General features: G+C 40.0%; 2 protein-coding genes across 6 annotated transcripts in view; one reads left to right on the top strand and one right to left on the bottom strand.

The window, feature by feature from the left end:
- The window catches only part of IQCK (IQ motif containing K), a 44,359-nt gene extending 41,400 nt beyond the window's left edge, over positions 1-2,959 (top strand). The window contains exon 9 of the mRNA XM_074886049.1: positions 1,472-2,959. Coding sequence (XP_074742150.1) covers positions 1,472-1,533 — 62 coding nt within the window. The 3' untranslated portion in view covers positions 1,534-2,959. The remainder of the gene's footprint in view (positions 1-1,471) is intronic.
- On the bottom strand, positions 2,883-19,834 carry GPRC5B (G protein-coupled receptor class C group 5 member B). Of its 5 annotated transcripts, none has more exons than XM_074886045.1 (4): positions 19,610-19,834; positions 12,612-13,625; positions 7,933-8,045; positions 2,883-6,505 (listed from the first exon to the last, which is right to left on the bottom strand). In XM_074886045.1, the coding sequence occupies exons 2-4, from the start codon at positions 13,615-13,617 to the stop codon at positions 6,461-6,463; spliced, it is 1,164 nt and encodes a 387-aa protein (XP_074742146.1). In that variant the 5' UTR covers positions 13,618-13,625; positions 19,610-19,834; the 3' UTR covers positions 2,883-6,460. The 5 variants fall into 5 exon arrangements, with proteins under 5 accessions (XP_074742146.1, XP_074742148.1, XP_074742149.1 ...); XM_074886047.1 differs by lacking the exon at positions 19,610-19,834 and adding an exon at positions 19,124-19,218; XM_074886048.1 differs by lacking the exon at positions 19,610-19,834 and adding an exon at positions 17,480-17,641 and having other exon boundaries at positions 2,883-4,085.
- Positions 19,835-20,699: the final 865 nt, after the last annotated feature.

Here is a 20,699-nt window from a genome sequence, read left to right as displayed (position 1 = left end):
CTACCTAAATACCTGCCCATTTCAATGCGAAACAGTGTGTGTGAGCCCTGGGGTGTTTGAACGTGTTGCAATTTTTATGAAATATTTGCAAATGCCAGCCTCATCGCATCAAAGAATATTAGATAAAATTCAATGCAATAGTTAATATTTTGTATATGGGACATTCATAGTCACGTGGGATATTTAATCCACTCTGACTTTTTTTCCTTGCCAGCTGTACAAACAAAAGCCCTAAAATCCAGAAGGGTCTTGTACCAGCAAGGCACTGGGCACATATTTCTTGAACATTGTAGAAGAGAGGGCATATCCTGCCACTGCAGTCATGTTTTTGGTTTCTAAGGTATTCTCTGTATTCCTCATCATCATCCATCTCTTATCCTGTATGATGTTTTCTATATACTGAGATCTTCCAGGTTGGTAGCACGTTGAGCGCCTTAAATTAGCACATGGGCCTGTTGCAGCCTGGTATTCCGGGTACGTATCAAGAGGATTTTGTTTGGTGGTTTTCAATTGCATGCATTGGAAGGGCAACTAAGCTCTCCTGAAACTGCATGTACAAAAGGGGATTTTTTGGGGTTTATTTGGCCTTCTTTGCCTGTAGCGTAACTTTTATATATAAATCTCCCAACAAACTTGCTTGATGTGAAAGGTGTACAGTACAGATGCATCTTCTAAAGTATAGGGAGTAGAAAAAACAGATTTTTATCTAAGTTAAAAGGCAGTTTGTAAAATATTAAAATATTAAGAACAGAATATGACAGCTGAAATCACAGTAGTAGACTGAGGAACCAGACTGTTGTATCAGCAGAAGAAAAACATTAGGTTAATCTGTATTACAGCACTCTGAAAGAATACAGAGCTTTGAAAGCAGCTTTCACTAGGGGGTGGGACATTTTACTTTTATGTAGAGCTTTTGTTCACTTAGAATTGTTTACTCCAGCAAGCAACCCTGTGCTCTTTGTTTGACTGATTTTTCCCATTTGGCAGACCCTTTGCAATCACATGGATAACATTCCTCTTTCCACTGAGACATAGAAAAACTATTCTTTATTGACCTTGCTTGTTGTCCTAAATGACAAAAATATATTTATATACTAGGTGAACTGTATGACTTCATCACTGACTTTTAATTGAAAATTCTTCAAAGCGAAAAACCTCAAAGAGATGCTTTCATTTTTTTTCAACAATCCAGTAACTTCTTTCTAGCAAACAACTGCCCTCAGCTACACATGCACAACTCCCACAGATGGCACGGAGAACTCTGTACAAGTATCTGAGTGCTGAAGCTGTGTCAAAACAAAAAAATGCCATGCATAGAAGAAATAGGTCTTTTCATCTGGGTGGGGGATTTTTATTTATTTATATCTTGAACAACAGAGTATTTGCTGTGGAAGTATGGATGTTTACTTTTTTGTTTCTGTGGATGTTTTGGGAAGTTAAGTATTTAATGTTTTATTTTGTATGGTTGCAGTGGGAAGCAAATGGGAAGACTTGGAAGAACCCACACAAGATCATTCAACATCTCAATTTTAGTTTTCTCACCAATATCACAAAACACAGAGCTCATGGACTAAACTTTGTGGTACTGATTTAGAAACACTCTTAGCACTACAGTTTTACTTTTACATGTGAGGTACTGTAAATCAAAGGGAGATTATGTAAGGACCCAGCATGCCAAGACAAAAATTTAGTCCTAGTGTAAGTGAGCACAGTTCTGTTAAAACAGATGCAATTGTGCACATTTAGCCAAAATTTTTGAGTTGCTGTTTATCTTGTATTCCTGAATGCTCACTTGCAAGCTTTTCCAACAGGGACAAAACTCTGGATAAGTGGGGTTACACCCACATGTATGCATGTGTTAAAACTAAGTCCAGTTAGTATAAACTGGAGTAGCTTTATTGACTTCTGCAGAGCTGTGACAATTTACACAAATCCAAGCTCTGTTCATAACAGTCTAAGTTTCAGAAAGGCTGTGCATCTGCAATTTCAACTGAAGGCAATGAGAGCTAGGGTTGCTCTGCATTTCTGCAGAGGAAAAAAGTCAAAGGCCCTTTTGTTACCACTTAGCACGTGTGCTGAGAAAGTGTAAAATTAAGATCACAGTGATAGCATTTTCAGCTATCTTGTGTATGTGTACTTAAATAAGGTACAAGCAGAATAAAAATCAGATGGGGCCCCTTGCTAAGAAGCCCTCATTATTTTTTTAAACTCAGTCTTGTCAAGCATAGTTCTATTTGCACCTTTATAATTTCACAATTGGAGAAGGTATTTGCAGTTCTACTACTAATTCCATACAAGTAAAACAAAGGTCTAGTTGTTTTGAATGAAAGCATGATAATACAGACACCCTCCAAGTCTTGCTGTGGTTCAACATGGATTTCTTCCATCACTTACACAGACTTTGTCTTCACTATTATACCAGTACCCACCCCTCATTTTTTTCCTGGTTGGTGATGCTGGTTGTTGCACCAGATCAGGAAAATCAAACCATTTGAAGAAAAAACTCTCAACCTGCATTCTTCAGCTGTATGACCCTATCCCCTCCTTTTCATTAGCACTAACACTTGAGCCAGTACAGGAAACTGCTGAGCCAACTGGAAAAAAAAGTAGCACATGTAGTTTTAAGAGTTTGGCTGCTTAGCTCTTTGACTGGCTCACCGTGGGCTTGATAGGTGTCTGAGCTAAGGTTAAATGGCCACATCCCCACAAAGGTGGAAGAACATGGCCCTAGCCTCTAGGAGCTGGCTTCCTTTAGTTTAACTTAGCTTATAGTGCAGAATTGCACCCACAGTATCACCACAGGACAATGCTGTCTGTACCACTATTAGTTTACTGTAATGGAAAAAGTTTATGTGGATTTTAACACCAAGTTAACACAAACATTGTAAGTAAATAGTAAAGCCTTTATTCTTGTTAAGAACAGCATTTTGAAAATAAAACATTTGCCCATGCTTTACAACCTTTGTAGTTTTGTATACTTATGTACAGTCATCATGGTACACATTGATTGTCTTGAAAATCCTTTAAAGATGTACTTAGTAAGATACCAGTATGCAACAATCAGCGGAAAAAAGGGTACGTTATAAAACACACATTAATACATTTAATAAATATATATTATCTATCAAAAATGAGCTTTAGCTCTCATCAATTAATAAAAAGCACCTGCTTTGTAATCCTGTAAGTTGGTAGAATAGTCCAATTGTTTTATTATAAAAGCTACAATGCTCCCTTTTGCATGGCCTTTGGTTAGACCCAAGGCATCAAGCTCAAACAAAGCCAACCAAGATGCCTATGTTTAGACTAAAACCAGAAACATCTCGTTCTATAGTGTTTCATGTACCTTGTTTATAGAAACAACTGTATGTATTGAGAGTGTTCTTCTGAAGATACTATATAGTATCTGGCAAGTGTCAAACACCCTCAACTCCTCTGAAAGCAAGGAGAGGATCTGTAAAGAATGGCTTTGAACTTTTTTCCAGCCATTGATCAAAAGCTAGTTATTATAAATCTTGTTATGGTAGTAGTTTTTTCAGATGCTTTACAATTTCATTTTTCTGCATGGAAACAGCATGAGCACATAACCATCAAGAGACAACATAGTAGCTTTTATAGCATAAAAGCTAATTATAATTAACTGAACTGCGAAAGGCTTGTGCTTACTTACTTATTGTTGTTCACAGATGCTCTACATTCTAGATAACTTCCATAAAAGGCAAAAGTAAACAATTTGTTTACTGTAACAAAAATATAAGTTAACATAAAGGTGCCTTTCTTCAATTACAGTTTTATTTGGGGCATTTTACATCACAGACTAGTGACTTACAAAAAAAGTTGCTTATTACTAATTGTATAAAGTTGGAAAATAAAGACCCTCCTAATCTATTGCCACACCTTAACCACCACAAATTAAACCCAATCCTGCTAATTTTTAATTTTGTGAATAGTCCACATGACTAACCCAATGAGACTAGTCACATGAGTAGCAGTTTGTAGGATCTGGCCATATCTTTGCATAAGGCCTCAAATTCCAAACAACATCATCAGGAGCAGGATTGGGAACTCTATTATCAATTCAGTCACATCTAGAAAAAGAAAAAAACATTTCTTAAGATAACTATATCTTGTACAGATTTTGTCCAAAGTCTGTAAAATGTGTATTATAATTCATAAATCTTGGTTGTAGCATGTTAAGCTTTTTAAAAGAAAGCTGTCCTACCATTTATGCCATGGTCATCTTATATGTTTTTACAATAGAATTTTATGAGGGGTTTTTTTTAATTGGTTTTTAAAAGCAAAATTCTGCAGGCAAGTGATGGTAATAGGGTTTTTATTGTTCCAAATGATGCATCTTCTGGGTAACTATCATTATTTTAAATACTATCTTATTTGATCAAAGCTTTGCTTAAAACAAACAAAATGTACTTCTAAGTTGCTGGATAGCATGCAATATCCACCCCTACCCTACTTGGTTACTAAGGCCATCTAGTTACTTACAAAATAAAATAAGCAATCCCTAAAACAAGCACATGCTTCCTTTGCCTCAAGGAGGGAAGGGCAGGGGGGAGCTAACATACTCTTTTACTCCATGCATGATAGAAAAACTTTGCTTCTGGAAGAGAAGGGCTTTGAAATAAAACCCCATAAGATGATCATGGCAAGAATGGCGATATATATTTTTTCTGTATATATATACATATCTATCTGTGTGCAACACTTAGGGTCTGGTCTTGCAGCCTCTGTACCTGTATGTAGACCTACTGGTGTCGATGGAACTACTCATGGGAGTACAAGTCTGCAGGACTAGGTTCCTAATTCAGTAGAAATGGAGGTAAATGAAGAATCAGGAAGACTCTTGAAAAATAAAAAGCTTGTCTTTCTTTTGCAGTATACAGCAAGTAACTTCCTTCTGTGAAGCTACTAAGCTATTAGGTTATTTGTACATTATATTTTTTTAGTTTGAAAATATATATTTTTATTACAGCATATGCAAAGTTTAATTGTTACATGTTTCCTATGCCCTCAAGTAAAAACAATTAGCTTTTAGTATCGAGGAAAGCTAAGATTAACATTGGCCAAACAGTGAGGATACAATGATGTTTTCAATGTCCGATATGTATTAAATGTTAAATAAAGGAATGATTGCTTAAACATAATGAAAAAACATGGCACAAACAATGGGCAATGGGAACCTTTTAAATAACCTGGAGAAAACAAAGATAAAAAGCTTTGAGAGTCTGCCTTATATCAACTCAAAAAGGGGAGGGGAGGGGGAGGAGTAGGGAAGAAACCACCTTAAAAAAAACAAAAACAACAACAAACCACCTCCAGCACGGAGATTCTACTAGCTAGGCACTGAAATGCACAACCACATTTAAATGCACAAACAACTGCTGTCAAGGGGACTACTCATATGAACAGGGATTAGAAAGGGAGGTCTTGACCCTATCTGCTGCCGAGTTTCTCCTCAGAGGTGGTCAGTACTTCTCAGCTGCCACCGTTTTCCTGCTTGACAAGATCAGCCCAACAGAACAGGCTGGCTCAGGCATTACAGTGGGTTGCCTTTAATCCACCATCACAACGAACTCCTGGCAAACTCGAGTCACGTTCTCTCCCTAGCTAAGTCTTTGCAAAAGTATATCCCTCCAAAGTCTCACTTAATGGCTTCGTCTGTAGGAGACGTGAGAGCACGCGGCTCTTTGCTCGCACCCGGGATTGAGGCTGGAATAACGGGGACTTGATCCCATGCGGCTGAGGAGAGCTGCCTCTGTGCTGGACCTACACTTTTTCTCTCTGCCTCAAGAAGCTCCGTAACTCGCATGAAACATGCACAGACCTTTCATCCCTCCAAAACTGCATTTCCTACACCAGCTTTTTAAAGAGAAGCAGTACCAGTCTACAGCGTAATGGTAATTTAGTTGCCACAGAGTGACAATGCTTGACTACACATGATGCTACATGACTGTACAGTACAGCTAGATAATGAAGCAAACAAGGTACTTCTTATGACATTTGAAATGAAGGGAAAAGGAGCAAAATGGAAAGAAATCCTGCATGTTTTCACACTGTAGTGGCAATCTCTTGTGGCAACATGAATTAAGTTTAGGTGCGAGGAGGGTATTTTGCAAGCAACTGGCAACCAACAAAAACAGGCTTGCCTTGCACACTAGTTACAGACTAGAGAATATCTTACATTTCAGAATACAATATCCCCCTCTTCCAATTTAAGGTGTGCCTACTTCTATTTTAAATCAGATTCAGCTTCAGTTTTACAATTTTGTTTTTGCAGTTATCAGTTCAGTGGTGTTCACATTTAGACAAAATCCTCTGTAGGATTTCGAAAGCTCCTGGATGCTTTGTTGCTTTGTTCTGGTACTGTTATGGATTCCTCCCTCAAAGACACACTGCCAGGGAACAACATCTGCAACAAGGATTCTCATTCTCTACAGCCTACAGCCTTTCACCAGAGGTGTCGTCCAGTGTAACTTGGCGGAGCAGTTGGTATCTGGAAATAAGGATAATAAACCCATAACTGAGAGATCTAGTCTGTTCAAAAATCAGTGTTATCATGCTACATGTACATGTCAGCTTTCCAGACAGTAGTTCCAGAGTGAAGTGACAGAAGGAAACTCATCTTCCATCCATACAGTACATTTAGCTCTCTGTAAAAACCATGACTATATATACACATTAATCTCTCATTTTTCTATCCGCTGTTCTCCATTAAGCTTTGTATCCACCTCAAACCAAAGCAAACTAAACAAAAAAACCCCAAACCCCTCAAAACAAATTCTCTAGCTTCTCATCCTTAAACTGCCTTTTCCCTGAGCTGCATATTCTGGTATCAGAAAACATATGCATAGATGAATCCAAACATCAGAAGGATGCTATTCATTACTGACAGCAAAGCACAAGCCTTTTCGTTTTATTCAAGTTATTATGTTTCCCACTGTCATACTCACACAGGAGAATCCTTGAATCTAGTCCCTCTTCTTCACTAAAATTGACCAAAACTTTACTTATTTAAAAACAGAAAGAGACCTGCAATCAGTTCACGTTATTTAGTTTAAAATGTAGAGGTTGAGTTATGGACTCAGCTCATGATTAAAAATAAAGAAAACCCAACTCACATGAGTAAAAACTGGCTCATGGGTAGATTTTTAAGAAGCATGTAGGTATGCATGAAAATTATGGGGATGAAAATTCTTCCTTTTCAACAGTATGCCTGCCATATGAAATGTCTTCAAGTGCAAATTACACAGCATGTGAAAAACATTTAGAAGGTCTGTTTGGCATCAGATCACCAAGCCATTCTTACACCAACCAGGCTGCAGAAAAACAGATCTATCAAAGAATGGCATGCCAAACTATTGTCTAAGAAAGAAAAGTCAATGCTATTAACATTAAAATATTCTGTATTCCTCTTTTATGAATCCCTTTCCCAGAGACGTACACATCTGTAACTTAGAATTACATACATTTTACAAGAAAATCAGAGGTATGTGAGAGACCACCACTATCTGCAACAATGATTCTTATTTAAAGTAACATACTGGCCTGTAAACATTTGTTTGACTTGCATCATCTTGAAAAAAAATCAGGTTAGAAATTATGTCACTTAATAGTTATGTTAAATACCTTACACAGATTTCATTTGAAAGGGCCACTGAGTATGTAGTCTCACCGAAGAACTTGGTTCACTCAAGCCACACTGCAAAATGTGATTGGCCAAGTAAAGAAATGCAAAATACTTGCTAATTACATCTTTTCTAGAGGGAAGGGAAGCATTACATGCATACTTGCTGCCCGAGTTTTCATTTATAGCTTTCCCTCCTGCTGTGAATAAGCTAAAAGCAGGTTTTTCAATTAGTAGTGGTTGTATATAGCAGTGTATATCAAAGATTTCTTAGATCATCACATTTTGATACTTACAGTCCCACCATTTAGCACAACTGCCATCTCAGTTGGCTGATAAACATTGCTTCTAAAAGGAGCACTAGGTCGGCTTCCCAAACTGCCGTTTCGAAATCCTGCCGTTCTTAGCGCTGTGTTTGGAAAAGAGAGATTGTTCTTAGGAACACAATTAATATGATTTCAAAGGAGATGCACAACATAAGTATCTTGCTTCCAGTTTAGTTATTGAGAACTTTGCCATTGATTTTAACTTTCGTGCTGCCATACCAGTTTTCACACTGCTTTTGAACAGCAGTTTTTCTTATATAGTTGGGGATGATCTCAGAAGAACCAGTTTTACATAAAATTAACTGTTTGCTGTGGAATGGGAAAAAATTTATTGGAACCAAATTTTTGAAGTTTGCTTTGTCTCATTTCAATAGGACCTAAATGTTTTCAATCACTGAACCTTTGATGTATCTTGCCCAGTGTATTTTGCAAAGTGCTTACTATATTGCTCTGGATACTGTAGGGTTAAGTAAAATGATATTACATTTTGCTTTCTATCAAATTCAGAGGACAGGGATCCAAAACATTGCTCGAGCCAGTAAGCATGCTCACAACGCCCCTGAGCATTACTTCAGCATGACTAGTGTATAAGGATTTTTCCAGATGTTTCAGATTATATTTACTCTGAGAAACTAGAATTATGAAGTAAATATTGCTTTCGAATAGCTTAAACATTTCAAATGACTGAAGCAAAAGAGAAGATACTGATTGTCCTTCTGAATGTTTATACCAGAAATACATCAGTCTCTCCATTAATTTTAGCACAATTTTGGATTCAAGATGTATATTCTGAATGAGAGATATGCATAGTTAGGGATACGCTGTTTTCTCTCTAAACCAGTCCGGGGATTGGCACATACAAACTCTCTTTTTACTTTGGGGGTAAATAACAGCTTCACTGAATTCAGATGTGGCCAGAGAACAGAGCTCATTTATCCACAGGACTTGCGTGGTTACAATGGGCAATACTCATCTGTGAGCTGGTCGATAGAAACATGCCTAGTTCAGGCACCTGGGGCAAGAATGTATCTTGATTTAATTCAAATTACAGTTCTACACTCTGGCTGAAATCGTGAATGAGCTGAAGTTTACAGGAATTTCATCACAGACTTTAATGAAGTCAGGATTTAATATAGTTGAGTTGCTCTGTGTGGAACAAGATTTAAATGGATCCTATTGCCATATGCCGTCCTCTATCCACTGCTACTCCTCTCTTTGGGAGCTGTGCACAGAGGTGAAGAACAGTATTGATTTAGCACAGAAATTCAGAAATCCAGCCCTGCAAATGCTCAGTTGTTGACTTCAGATACACACAGATCGTCACTTGCTCTGTATTTTAGAATTAGATATTTTTGCAGAACACTAGGAGAACAAAAGATGAAAATTCCAGTATTTAGAAAATAATTCTAAACTAGAATTATATATTTTTTAGTTTATATTTAACCATCTGAGGGTCAGTAGTAGTCTTTCTTTGTAGGTTGGCTTCTTATTGTGTATTAAACACAAATGATTGTGCTGGTATTTGCTAGTACACATGAAGAAAAATATATAATGCATACTGTCATTAAAATATTTACACAAAATTTCTATGGTAATTTCAAAGTTATCTTAAAGAACCAGTAAATTCAGTTTCATATTGCTAAATTTTCCTTCCCTATTATTGCAATATGTCTAAAATTCTTTTAATATCAAAATCAGAGACAAAGCTTGTGGACAAAATACTAATTTTGGAATTTATCACACCTGTTTTACCATTTTTCCTTGTACTTTTTCCATTACTATTAAATTCATCTACTTGCGTAGAGTATGTATAGGATTAAAAACAAAACCGTGCCAAGAAGATTTGAGAAAATGTCATGTCAAAGTCTCCTTTTAATATGTTTTAAATTTTGTTAACTTTGGTTTTAGGCATTGGCTCTGAGGGTGACTTCTATTACTAAAAGTTATTAAATGAAATTCAGTGAGTACCAGAGCTGCTTAGGCATGGGTTTCTTGACAGCTGTAGCATTCTATATTTTGCATTCAGATTTTTCACATATAAAGCAAATTCTCTTTGCCTTACAGAAATTGTCCTACTAGCGTGCATTGCCCTTCCAGAGAGCACTGAGAACTCATTCAAGTTGCCTTTTTCCAGCGTTTCTAAACACTTTGCTAACATTTTTACAAGACACAGGTATGAAAATAACTCTTCTAAGTAGATATTTCAACTTATCTATCATATGAATATTAAAACCCAAGGTTAGTATGTTGCTTAAATGATGTTTAAATAACTGACTTTAAATTCATTTTATTAATGCTTAATGATATTCCTGGAATAGAACAGCTCTTGTTATGTATAACTTGGAGCTATGTTTTGCTAAGAAAGAGAGAGACTTGGAGAACAGATGCTTGTTTGAACCTATAGTTGAAAGGTAGTTCAGACTCTTAAAATGCTGCTTAAAATCTTAAAGGAGGCAAAATTACTAAATTACTTTATACAAGTATTAATGGAAATAAACATATTTTCCATTAATTCTTGTTATCCAAGCATGTTTTCTATTTAAAGCTAACTACTTACTAAAACAAATATTACAGTCAGGGAACTGTTTTCTCGTTATTGTGTCATCCAAAATTTTACAACCAGTAGTTCTTACATTTTTAAACATCATCCTTAAGTATAATTGAAGAAAGTACCCTTCCTTTAATTTCCGAACTCTTAATGATGAATTCTTGAATTAAGGTTAATTAAATGAATAAAAGAACATTCTCTACATACCTGCAGAGAGCCAATTGCTAATAGATTCCAGGTGCTTAGCCACTGACAATCATCAGCACAGTGATCTGACTTAAATTAACACTTCAGCAGCCATAATATGTGACTTGAATATTATGACCTATATTTACTTTAAGCCTCTACCATACTGGTAAGTTTTGTCTCCAAATACTGTTGTCATAAGTCTTTAAAGAATCTCTGCAAAGGAATAATGAATCTGTTTTGATTTATTAAAAATGTATGTATCCTTCTCCCACAAGCCATAGGAATTGGAATGACACACATTTATTACGATAAATATTAATAAGGGCATCAGATAAGGAAATCTATTTTGTGTTGCACTGCATAAGATTCAGATAGATTAAAACAGAACAGAAACTGCACTGTTAGACACTGATTTTATAGCTATCATATGTCTATCCATTTCACTAAAAAACTTAATCACTGAATGATTAGATCAAAAAGGAGCTTCCAGTTCTTTTTTAAAATGTATGCATGAATGAGAATAATAGAGTGAAAGATCTAATTTTGTTCTTAGATCTGCCTTAGACAGAAATAGCTCTACTGAAGCCACTGCAGTTACCTTACTACGAAATTAAGTTAATGGGAGATGGAGGACAGGGGAGAGGAGAAAAAAAAAAAAAAAAAAAAAAGATGAGTGCTTTTACAGTCCATCGTCAAGCTGCCTCTGCTGCTCTGGAACATTAGTAATAAACATTCATGCTTTTATCCATGTGATTTTGTTTGTTTTACCACTGTGCTTGGTATATACTTGCAGGATCTTAACTCCTTTGTGTTTGAAGCTTCTGTACTTAGGAGACCTTTAAAGCTCCTGCTAACACACTTAGAGGGAAAATGCCTTCCTGACCCAACATTGTGCCAAACAAGAGTGCCATTTTCCTCCACATCTGGTCTATATCCAGAGGAAAAAAAATCAAACCCAGAGGAAATCAAGGATACATAAAGATGAATAGGAAGGTGAAGTGCCTGGACAACATGCCCCAAGCCTCCTTTTGGGGGCTGCCAAAGCAATCTCGCAACTATTGGCTGGGATAGCAAAGTCCTCAAGTAGAGTGAATAAAAGGCAGTTTGACTAGTAACAAAATCCTTTATCCAACTGTGGGACAGCACATCTTCTGATACAGGTTAAATGTTCTACAACAGTTTGGATCTCTTAAGCAACCAGTTGTTGCTTGCCCTTTCAGTAATCACTCAAAAACATTTTCACTGCAAATTTTAATGATGTGTCATCACCCATTGTTCTCTGTCACCCAACAGTGGGATGACAAGGAAAGCAACCATTACCTTGAAACCTCTTATGCATAATCTGTTCAAATGTTAGAGCCTTCAGAACAATGACTGTCTTTGAACTTGTCTATATGCCACTTTGCATTTTCTTCCCTCACAGTGTCAAGCACTAAATCCCATTTTAATGGAAATAGAATTAATAATAATTATTTCATTGCTCAAGAGGCTGAGCGCTTTGTAACATAGAGCATGCACTTGATTTTTTCTTGCGTTTTTGGAAAATATTTCATATTAAATGTTAACTTACAATGACAAAAAATGTCCTTTAAACTATTTTAAAACAGAGCTCATTTTTCCCCACAATTAATTTTTTCAGTTTTCACTGTTGGCTTTGCATTTGAAATTGTTCAGTTTTTCAATGAACACACAAAATGCAAAAGAAAAACCAAACACATTTTCTGTATTGCGTTTTTTTAATGTTCCCCCCCACTAAGTTGTATCTTAATGAAAATTTTAAAAGGGAACAATATATAGTGTGCAAAATACGGCATTTGTAATGACCCTTGTTTTGAACACCCAAAAAATGTCTCATACAGATGATTTTCTTTGCTACTACAGAAAAATACAGTCCTCTATAGTAAATTCTTACCTGCATTATGTTCATCCATTGAAAAGGCTTTATTTTCCATGTAGCTCCGAGGAAGCTGTATATCTTCCTCAAAAGCAGTTTCACGCATCCTTGGCTGTGAAGTATCAAAATAATTGGGAGTGTTTTCCTGCTGTGATGGAAGGATGGTACAGTGGACCTCTGGGATGGCATGAAAAATAACAAACACCCAACCACTGGACACCAGTGCAATAGCAAGAGTAGGATCACTCCATTTGTCTCTTCTCTTTAGCTCAGCATTACCAAAGAGGTACATAGTCAGCCAGGCTACCCAAATCAGAATGGAAAAAAAAAGTGTTATAATGAGGCATACTCCATTTTTCTTCCATTTCTTGAACTTTCCACAGAGAGTGAAAAGAGAAAATCCCATGGTAAATACCATCAGGAACATAACATAAATCAAAGCCATAGCAAAATCCATTGGTTCATAGCTGCAGGCCAACTTGTTATCTCTGACAATTGTCAGTATTAACCACTCGGTTGCAATAATGACCTGAACGAGCATCAGGCAGATTGCCACACCAGCTAGATGCCAGCCAGATGGACTCTTCCCATGTCGAACTAGTCTACGAAGTCTCCAGGCTTGAGCTAGCAAGCACGAGAAGCACAAAGCAAAGATAACTCCCCATAGAAATCTTCGGGTAGAGCACACCATTTCATCTTCTTGTATGATGAAAGCAAACGTCAGCCCAAACAGCCCGAGAGTCCCAAAAAGAAAGAGGAAGTGCATTCCCAGGGGACTCTTCTTCTCTTTGTCCTTGATGAAGGGCAGCCTCACCAGCAAAATCAGCATCAGCAGTAACGTGGTCAGCACACCTGCCCCCGCAACTGCCTCCACAACTATGCCCCAAATGGCATCCAGGTCACACAGGTAAACGTACTGAGGGAGAAGATCCAGTCCGCACCCTCTAGATGTACTTGAGTTTTCAGAAGAGCCATAGCTGATCACGAAGAGGAGGAAGAAACCAATGGCTGGGTAGGTTTTCATTTTTCTGTCTGAGACAACAAAATATTTGTTTGTTTAGCTACAGTTCACTTTAGAGGATTTCACAGCAATTAGAAGCACAGCTTGTTTCAATAGCCCATGTTTACTGGGTTTTTGCACTGGATTTGCAGCTGGCATAGCCCACGCCTAGTCCCCTTTGCTGCCCTCCCAGAAAGCTGCTTTTGCCTGTTGTACTCAGAATGCAAACTGACTCATTTCTGTGTTTGCACAGATTGAAAACATTTCCAAACACTGCCCCTGCAAATATCCTAAAACACAACAGAAGAAATTATGTATCCTGTTGCAAAATAATACAGTATCAACAGTACTTTATTGTTCAAATTCAGGTGCTTAAAGTATGTGTAAATTGCACTGGGTGTGATGCAAGTGTAAGTTATATCATAATTAGACTGTTTCACAGCCTTACTCCTTTTACTGGAATAAAGGCAGAGTCAAAACCTTTTTTTTTTTTTTTTTTTTAAGGCTAGAGCAGTCTCAGGAAAATAAACAATGTGCTTTTTTTAAAAAAAAAAAAGAAAAATCTTGTTTTCATGCTCAGTCAATAGGCAGCTATAATATTCACTCCTTTCATCGTCTTCCAAAGCCCAGGTATTAAGATTGCATTTGCAAATGGGAATGGTTGGCTAGAGAAATCTCATATTCTGTGACAATGGTGCACACATGCAGTGTCATCAATCAGCTAATCAAAAATGAATGACTCATTGTGCTTCTTCACAAGTCTAAAGCCATTCAAAGGAAACAACCAACAAAAAACAGAGCATCACTTTCCCTGATCCAGACAATGAACAATAGTAAACTCTCTAGGAACACAACACATCCCACTCGACCATCAGGACCGAAGGCCTGGATGAATCCCGACTTAAGTTTTAGGAAGAACACAGGTTAGGTGCTTTAAAAAGATATACATTACAGCATTTGCTTTTATTAAGCAAAGCAGGGCAAAGGAGGGGATCGTTAAAAACGTAACCTTTAAATGAACAATCTGCCCCAGCGATAGCTGCCCTATAAGGGCAGTCTCAAGTGAACAACTACATGTACCAGATATGAAACTTGATGCTGTTAACCTTCACTTGCATGAAAATGTTCAGAGTAAGACTTCCATTTTCATGGTATGACCATATGGAAGAAAAGCACCATATAGAGGCAATAACGTTAGTCACATAGCTCACGTGACATGTTAAAGATATAAAGCAAGAAGCAGAGAAACTGACGGTAGCTCTTTTGTAAGTTAGACAAACAGCCCTAAATGATTACCCTTCTAAAGATATTTCATAAGAAATGCATTTAATGAAAACATCAAAAAGTTTAATGAGAGTTAAAAATGGTTTAAAGTACTGGTGCGATATTGTATTGAACGTGATCAGTCATAACCAATACAAACACTATTTACGTGGACTGTCTGAAACAGTACGGAGTCTCTTACAACTGAGAACTATGGGGTTTCTTCCTGTGCATTACAGTCCTGTAATGACCAAAGTTAAATCTTGAGGATCTCAATCTTCAAACTAATGTTCATTCCCCTTTCACTGCGTAATGACCAATGCTCATTTTCGACCTCTGCCAGGAGACAGATGATGGAAATTATGCTGTTTCCTATTAGAGGCACCAAGACAGCAAATGTGCTAATATAAATGCATAATGACTTTATGGTCTTCATTCATACAACAGACAAAAAAGGTTATTACAAAACTTCATCTCAGAAGTGGAAGCTGTGACAAAGAATGTGATCTGGGATTGGACAAACAGGAAAAGGGTAATCAATGATCTTTGCCTGCCCATAGAAATTACAGTATCCTTGCACTGTTGAAAGAGCTACAATGTTTTAATGATTCAATGACCTGCCCCTAATGACTAATGATTTTTATTTATTTTTCTACCTAGCTGTAATTTACTTCATGGTGAATCAGTAGAATATTCACTTGTTTATATCTGATTTGTATAACATGTTTCTCAACTACTCTGTCACAACACTCACATTAAAAACACTGACTTTACAGACAGAAAACTAATCATCAATTAAATATATTCTTTTTTGTATTGAATATGGTTACACTCAATTAATCTCCTTGCCCCATGAGTATATAATTAACTAGAAGGAAACTTTCTGAAGGTAATTTTGCAATTCCTCCTATGCACAGGCAGTTCCTACTTCAACTAGTGCATTTACTTTTAGAATATTCAATATGTCCTAAAAAGTGTGAAACGGTCAGTGTCTGCTGACACAAAGAGAGGAAATCCACTAGGATCTACTAAGGCAATGCTGCAGACCACTGGTACCAATTTCAAGCAGCAGGACGTCATATGGAAAATTACTCAAAATTTATTCTAAATGCCACCCAAACTGGAAACAATAAACAGCCCTTAAGTGAGGATCATGTTAATTTTCCACTATCCTATCGCTTACAAATTATGATATGCATGTACTAAATTGGTTTCAATACTAGCTTTGTTTATTAGCTACTCTCCAAAGACCTGGGGGTTAATGAATTAAGTGCAAGTATCTCCAGTTCTAAGATATTTTCCAGTTTTCTGGTTACTTTATTCATGTCATGTAACCCTCATGTGATTGAGCTATTCTAGGACAGTCTGTTTCCATGGAGATTGTGCTGCATGGGTAAGCAGTCATATTGTCAGCCCATCATTTGTTTCCTCTTCCTATTTGGAAGTGTTTGGGAGGGGGGAAGGGAGGGTTAATGAATTTTGAGTATTTCCCCTTCCATGAAGAAGTAGTTTCTTTTGGAAAGGGTGAATTAAGCTATGATGAAATATATTGAGAATTCAGACAGAATATATATTCAGAAAGGCAGAGATGTTCAACTCAAGAGGAGTTTTCCCAAGTTACTTCCATTTGTGAAATTACTTTTGGGAGAGCTGATGGAGATGAAGAGTTGTTCTCTTAGAAAGCTCCTAGACAGCTATAATATTGACCAAAAACACTCTAGGACTGCTGACAGGTATTCTTGGCATGAAATCATAACCCTACCAAATGTCAGTAAGTTTTGCTAAACAGTAGATCCTGTCCACACCAAAGCTTGCAGGCAGGGCTCGAAATCTTTAAATGAGAAATCTTTTTTTCACCACTGTATCGATATAGCCATGTTTGCAACCTGTTTACTACATATTTCTGCCTGACTAGGTAAAAACTGGCAAAGTTAATAATCAATCCCCTGTGACGATACCAGCCAAAATCCTCTTTCTAGCACTGGTACTCAGCACTGAACTCAGACAGCTGTATAGACAAGGGAAAACATTGCATTACAACATACAAGTTTGGCAAGGGAATACCACTGCTTTAGCTGAAACCATAGAATAAATTTAAGGGAAAGCTATAAAGGTTTTTTTGTCAGAAAAGTTGTTTTGGAAAAGAGAAGTATATCAATACAGGGTTTTTATTAAAACAGTGTCTTCCTCAAGACTGCAGAAGATGGCAGAGTCCTGTGTCTCTCAAGATTTTGTAGTAAAATCTTCTGTCTGCACGTTATCGCCAGTAGTTACCTAAATCAGTAACTGTAAAGGAATAGTATTTTTACCTCTTTATGTCTAGATTAGCTCTTAGTGAAGTTATGCAACCTCACAGTAGTAACAATAGCGCTGTATTTGACTGGCACTTCACGTCTATTACCAGAGAGCTACAGCAACAGTAATACAGAAATGTCACAGAAACATTCCAGCACAGTTATAGTAAGTGGCACCGATATATCCCCCGCATAGCTGAATGGAACTGTTCATACAAAAGGAAATCTGCTTGAGATTTCCCCCTCCAAAATTATATTCATTAAAACTATTACGCCAACATACCTCAACGAGCAATCACAAGCACTTAAAATGAATCAATAAGCCTTACACATTTCAGGCAAAAGCAGCAAAAAATTAGCAGGACAGCTTCCAAATGCAGTCTCCAACTGTTGGTCCAAAATCTGCTCTCAATGACAACAGTAATAACTCCACTGTTTTCAACAGAGTGAAGTCCCCTATGTTATCTGGTGTAGAATCACTACAGAAATGGCAGACACAAAGCTGCCCCAGCGGGTACAAAGTACAATTACAAGCAACTAAGCAGAAACAGCAAATCTCACAGTTGTCATCAAAAAGTTGTCACAGTTAAAAATCAATGAGGCTTTCAATAGCTAAAGTCTTCTGACCGAAGATTGCAAATATCTCCCAGCTGGTCAAAAAGATACTGCTGTATGCTGCTAGACAGTATAAAGAATAAATCTGTAACCATGCAAAGATTTAAGTTAGCCTGTTCATGGTTAGATGTATTATCTGTTCCCCTTTTTAGAGTCCTAATGTTCATCAACCGCTACAGGAAGATGCATCCAATCACAGAGAAGAAAATCTAGTAAATAAAAGCAATAGTAACACAAATAGTAACCTGCTCTGCCACACATAGGCAGAAGACTGGTTCACTGTACAATTTCCAAAAGAAAACCGCCCCCACCACGAAGTGTTGTGGAGAGATGCTAGTGAGTGAGGAATTAATCACAGCATGGGATCTCTGCCAGCCCCTTTTGATCAGATCTGAAGAAGGAGCTTCAGGACTGATAACAGAGCAGCACCAGCCAAGCCGAGATCAGACTACCGAAGAGATGTATTTCCAGAATAATAATTAATAGTGCGATTGTGCTTTGTATGCAAAAATACAGCAGTGATTTAAACATCCCCTGCATTAGAATAATACACATCAATCCATGTACCAGCTACACAGTTACAGAACACAAGACCCCACTCCAAAAAGGACACGTAGAAGAAGTACTGTTTTCATTTAGAAATACTTTGCAATGCTGAATATTATATGAAATGATCTTTCTAATGTTCTAGGTGCTCACAATTCCCCTCGGTCAGATTCTGTATATCACCTGTGCCTAGATACTTCTGAGTATAATGCCAGATGTTCATTATACTACTGATAGCAATCAATGTTTTTCTTTTCTTTGCTAATTCTCAGACTATTTCTATTCATGTCACAGCCTCATGACAGATGGGTTTCCTTCACCTGATTTCTTCCACTGCAGCGAGAGAACACCTCAGCATCGATACTCACTGCCGGTGAGTACAAACATATCACCCGCAAATAGATACTCAGTACTACAGCGACGATCACCACCAACCTAGGCGGTTAGGTTCAGCACGCAGGAAATCCTGTTAGCCTCGGGATAAACATTAGGTCAGGTGTAAACAAAGGGTTCACATAAGTGCTAAATCCTATCGCTGTTTGGCTCTGGGGAGAGGTAACAGAAACAGGGGCTTTTTATTAACTAGAGAGAAAACTGCTGCCGCTGCGCAGCCCTCCTGCGGGACTGCACTGCGCCCAGCGCCGCGCACCCCCAGCCCCGGCTCCACCGGCCCCGGGACCGGGCGACAGCAGCGAGGGGCCACCAAAAGCCCCTTCCTTGCCCCTCGGCCCCGACCCGCCGCCGCTGCCCGGGAGCTCCCGCCCGGGAGGCGCCGGAGCCCCGCGCAGAGGTGCCGGGCGCTGCCAACCTACCCCGTGTACGAGCGCGGGTGCGGAGCCGAGCAGCCCGCTCCTTGCAGGCCGGGGCGCAGCTGCCGCCTCTCCGCTCTCCCCTTAATCCGCCTGCAACCTCCTCCTCTTCCCGTACGATGCCTATCCCACTCCAGCCTCCTCTCTTTTGTCCCTCCGCTCATTTCTCTCTCCGGTTTCTTTCCCCAGCCTCTCCCTCCCCCGCCTGTCCCCGCTCCCCTTCCCCATCCTGGCTCTGAACTCCACCACCAGCCGCCTTCCCCGTTCCCCGCCGCGCAGCCCCCTGCTCTAGCCCCCCCGTCCTGCCCTTATATCCCCTCTAATCCCACCCCCCCAGCACTTCTACACCCAGCCTGCCGCCTGCTCCCGGCCACCGGGCTCCTTCTGCGGGCAGCGCACGGAGCGGCGCGGGGCGAGCGGCTCCACTCTGCCCCCCCCGGGGCCGCCCCGCGGAGCCGGGACCGGTCTCCCCTCCCGCCCCTCACTCACCCGCTGGCTGCTGCGGCCGAGGGCGGCGGGGCAGCTCTGTCCGCCAGTCCGCCGCAAGTCACATCCCGGCACCGGCGGCGCGGCGGCTCCGCGGCGGGGAGTGAGGGCAGCGCCGAGCCCCCCCGCGGCGGCGGCGGCTCATGGAGCGCCTGACTCCGGTGCGCGGCGTGCGGAGCGGTGCGGAGCGCTGCGCTGCCCACCGCGCTCTGCGCCCGCCGCCCCGCTGCGCTACGGCCCCGCGGCCAGCCCCCTCCCACCGCCCCGCCCCGGCACGGCTCGGCTCGGCTCGGCCCGGCCCGGCTCGGCTCGGCGGGGCCGAGCGTACCCCGGGGAGAAGGGTGTCCGCACGGCGAGGCTGTGCACACCCGGGGGGGGCTGCCCGTGCGGTGTGGCACGTATACGCCTCTATGAGCGCAGACTTTCCCGGTCGGACACGCGTGTGGTCGCAGCTCTACGTGCTGCTACAAGGTGACGTGACCGCAGGACACGCGGAGAGGCGGGAGCAGGCGCGCCCGGGCGCTGCGCTGCCGCGCAAGTGGGAGCGAGAGAAGCGCGGGCAGGAAGGCGCCCCCCAGGCGCGGGGGCCGCCTGGGCACAGCTATGACCAGTGCCGGGATGTCAGCGGGGAGAGGTTTGGCAGCCCTGTGCCAGTTGGGGATTTTGCAGTGGGCTGGATACATTCACCAAATCTCGGAATGTGTGCGTCCAACCTGCTGCTACCTTAGACAGCAGGTAAACATTTGGAAGAGAAGGATGTTAAGTGCCTCTTTATTGCGCAAGTGACATTTTACAGTCTTCTTATGCAGCAAAATTCAGGAGCAGGCCCTGTGAGCGCATGAGGCCCTGCAAAGGCAATGCTGGGAACCACTCGGTATCTGCCTCCCACCTCCCAACACGCAGCTAGTCTCCTGCTTTCCAGCTTCTCCACAGTTCAGCTCTGAGACCGTCGTAACCCTTATGCAGAGGACAGGGCTTCCTACAAACTCCAGGAGGAGTTATCTGTAGAAGGGGCAGACAGTCAGCTTCAGCATATGACGTTCAGCAGCAGCAGAGACTTGTTTGCCTTTTCAACTGCTTAGACTACATTTGT

Source organism: Strix uralensis, chromosome 16 (assembly GCF_047716275.1).
Source record: "Strix uralensis isolate ZFMK-TIS-50842 chromosome 16, bStrUra1, whole genome shotgun sequence".
Classification (NCBI taxonomy): Eukaryota; Metazoa; Chordata; class Aves; order Strigiformes; family Strigidae; genus Strix; species Strix uralensis.
This window is presented reverse-complemented; position numbering and strand designations above follow the sequence as displayed.

Coding starts and splice junctions, on each gene's coding strand:
- GPRC5B (XM_074886044.1), bottom strand. Junction 8,046..12,611: donor AATGGATGAACATAATGCAG/GTAAGAATTTAC, acceptor TTCCAAACACAG/CGCTAAGAACGGCAGGATTT. Junction 6,506..7,932: donor TTGTGCTAAATGGTGGGACT/GTAAGTATCAAA, acceptor CCTTATTTCCAG/ATACCAACTGCTCCGCCAAG.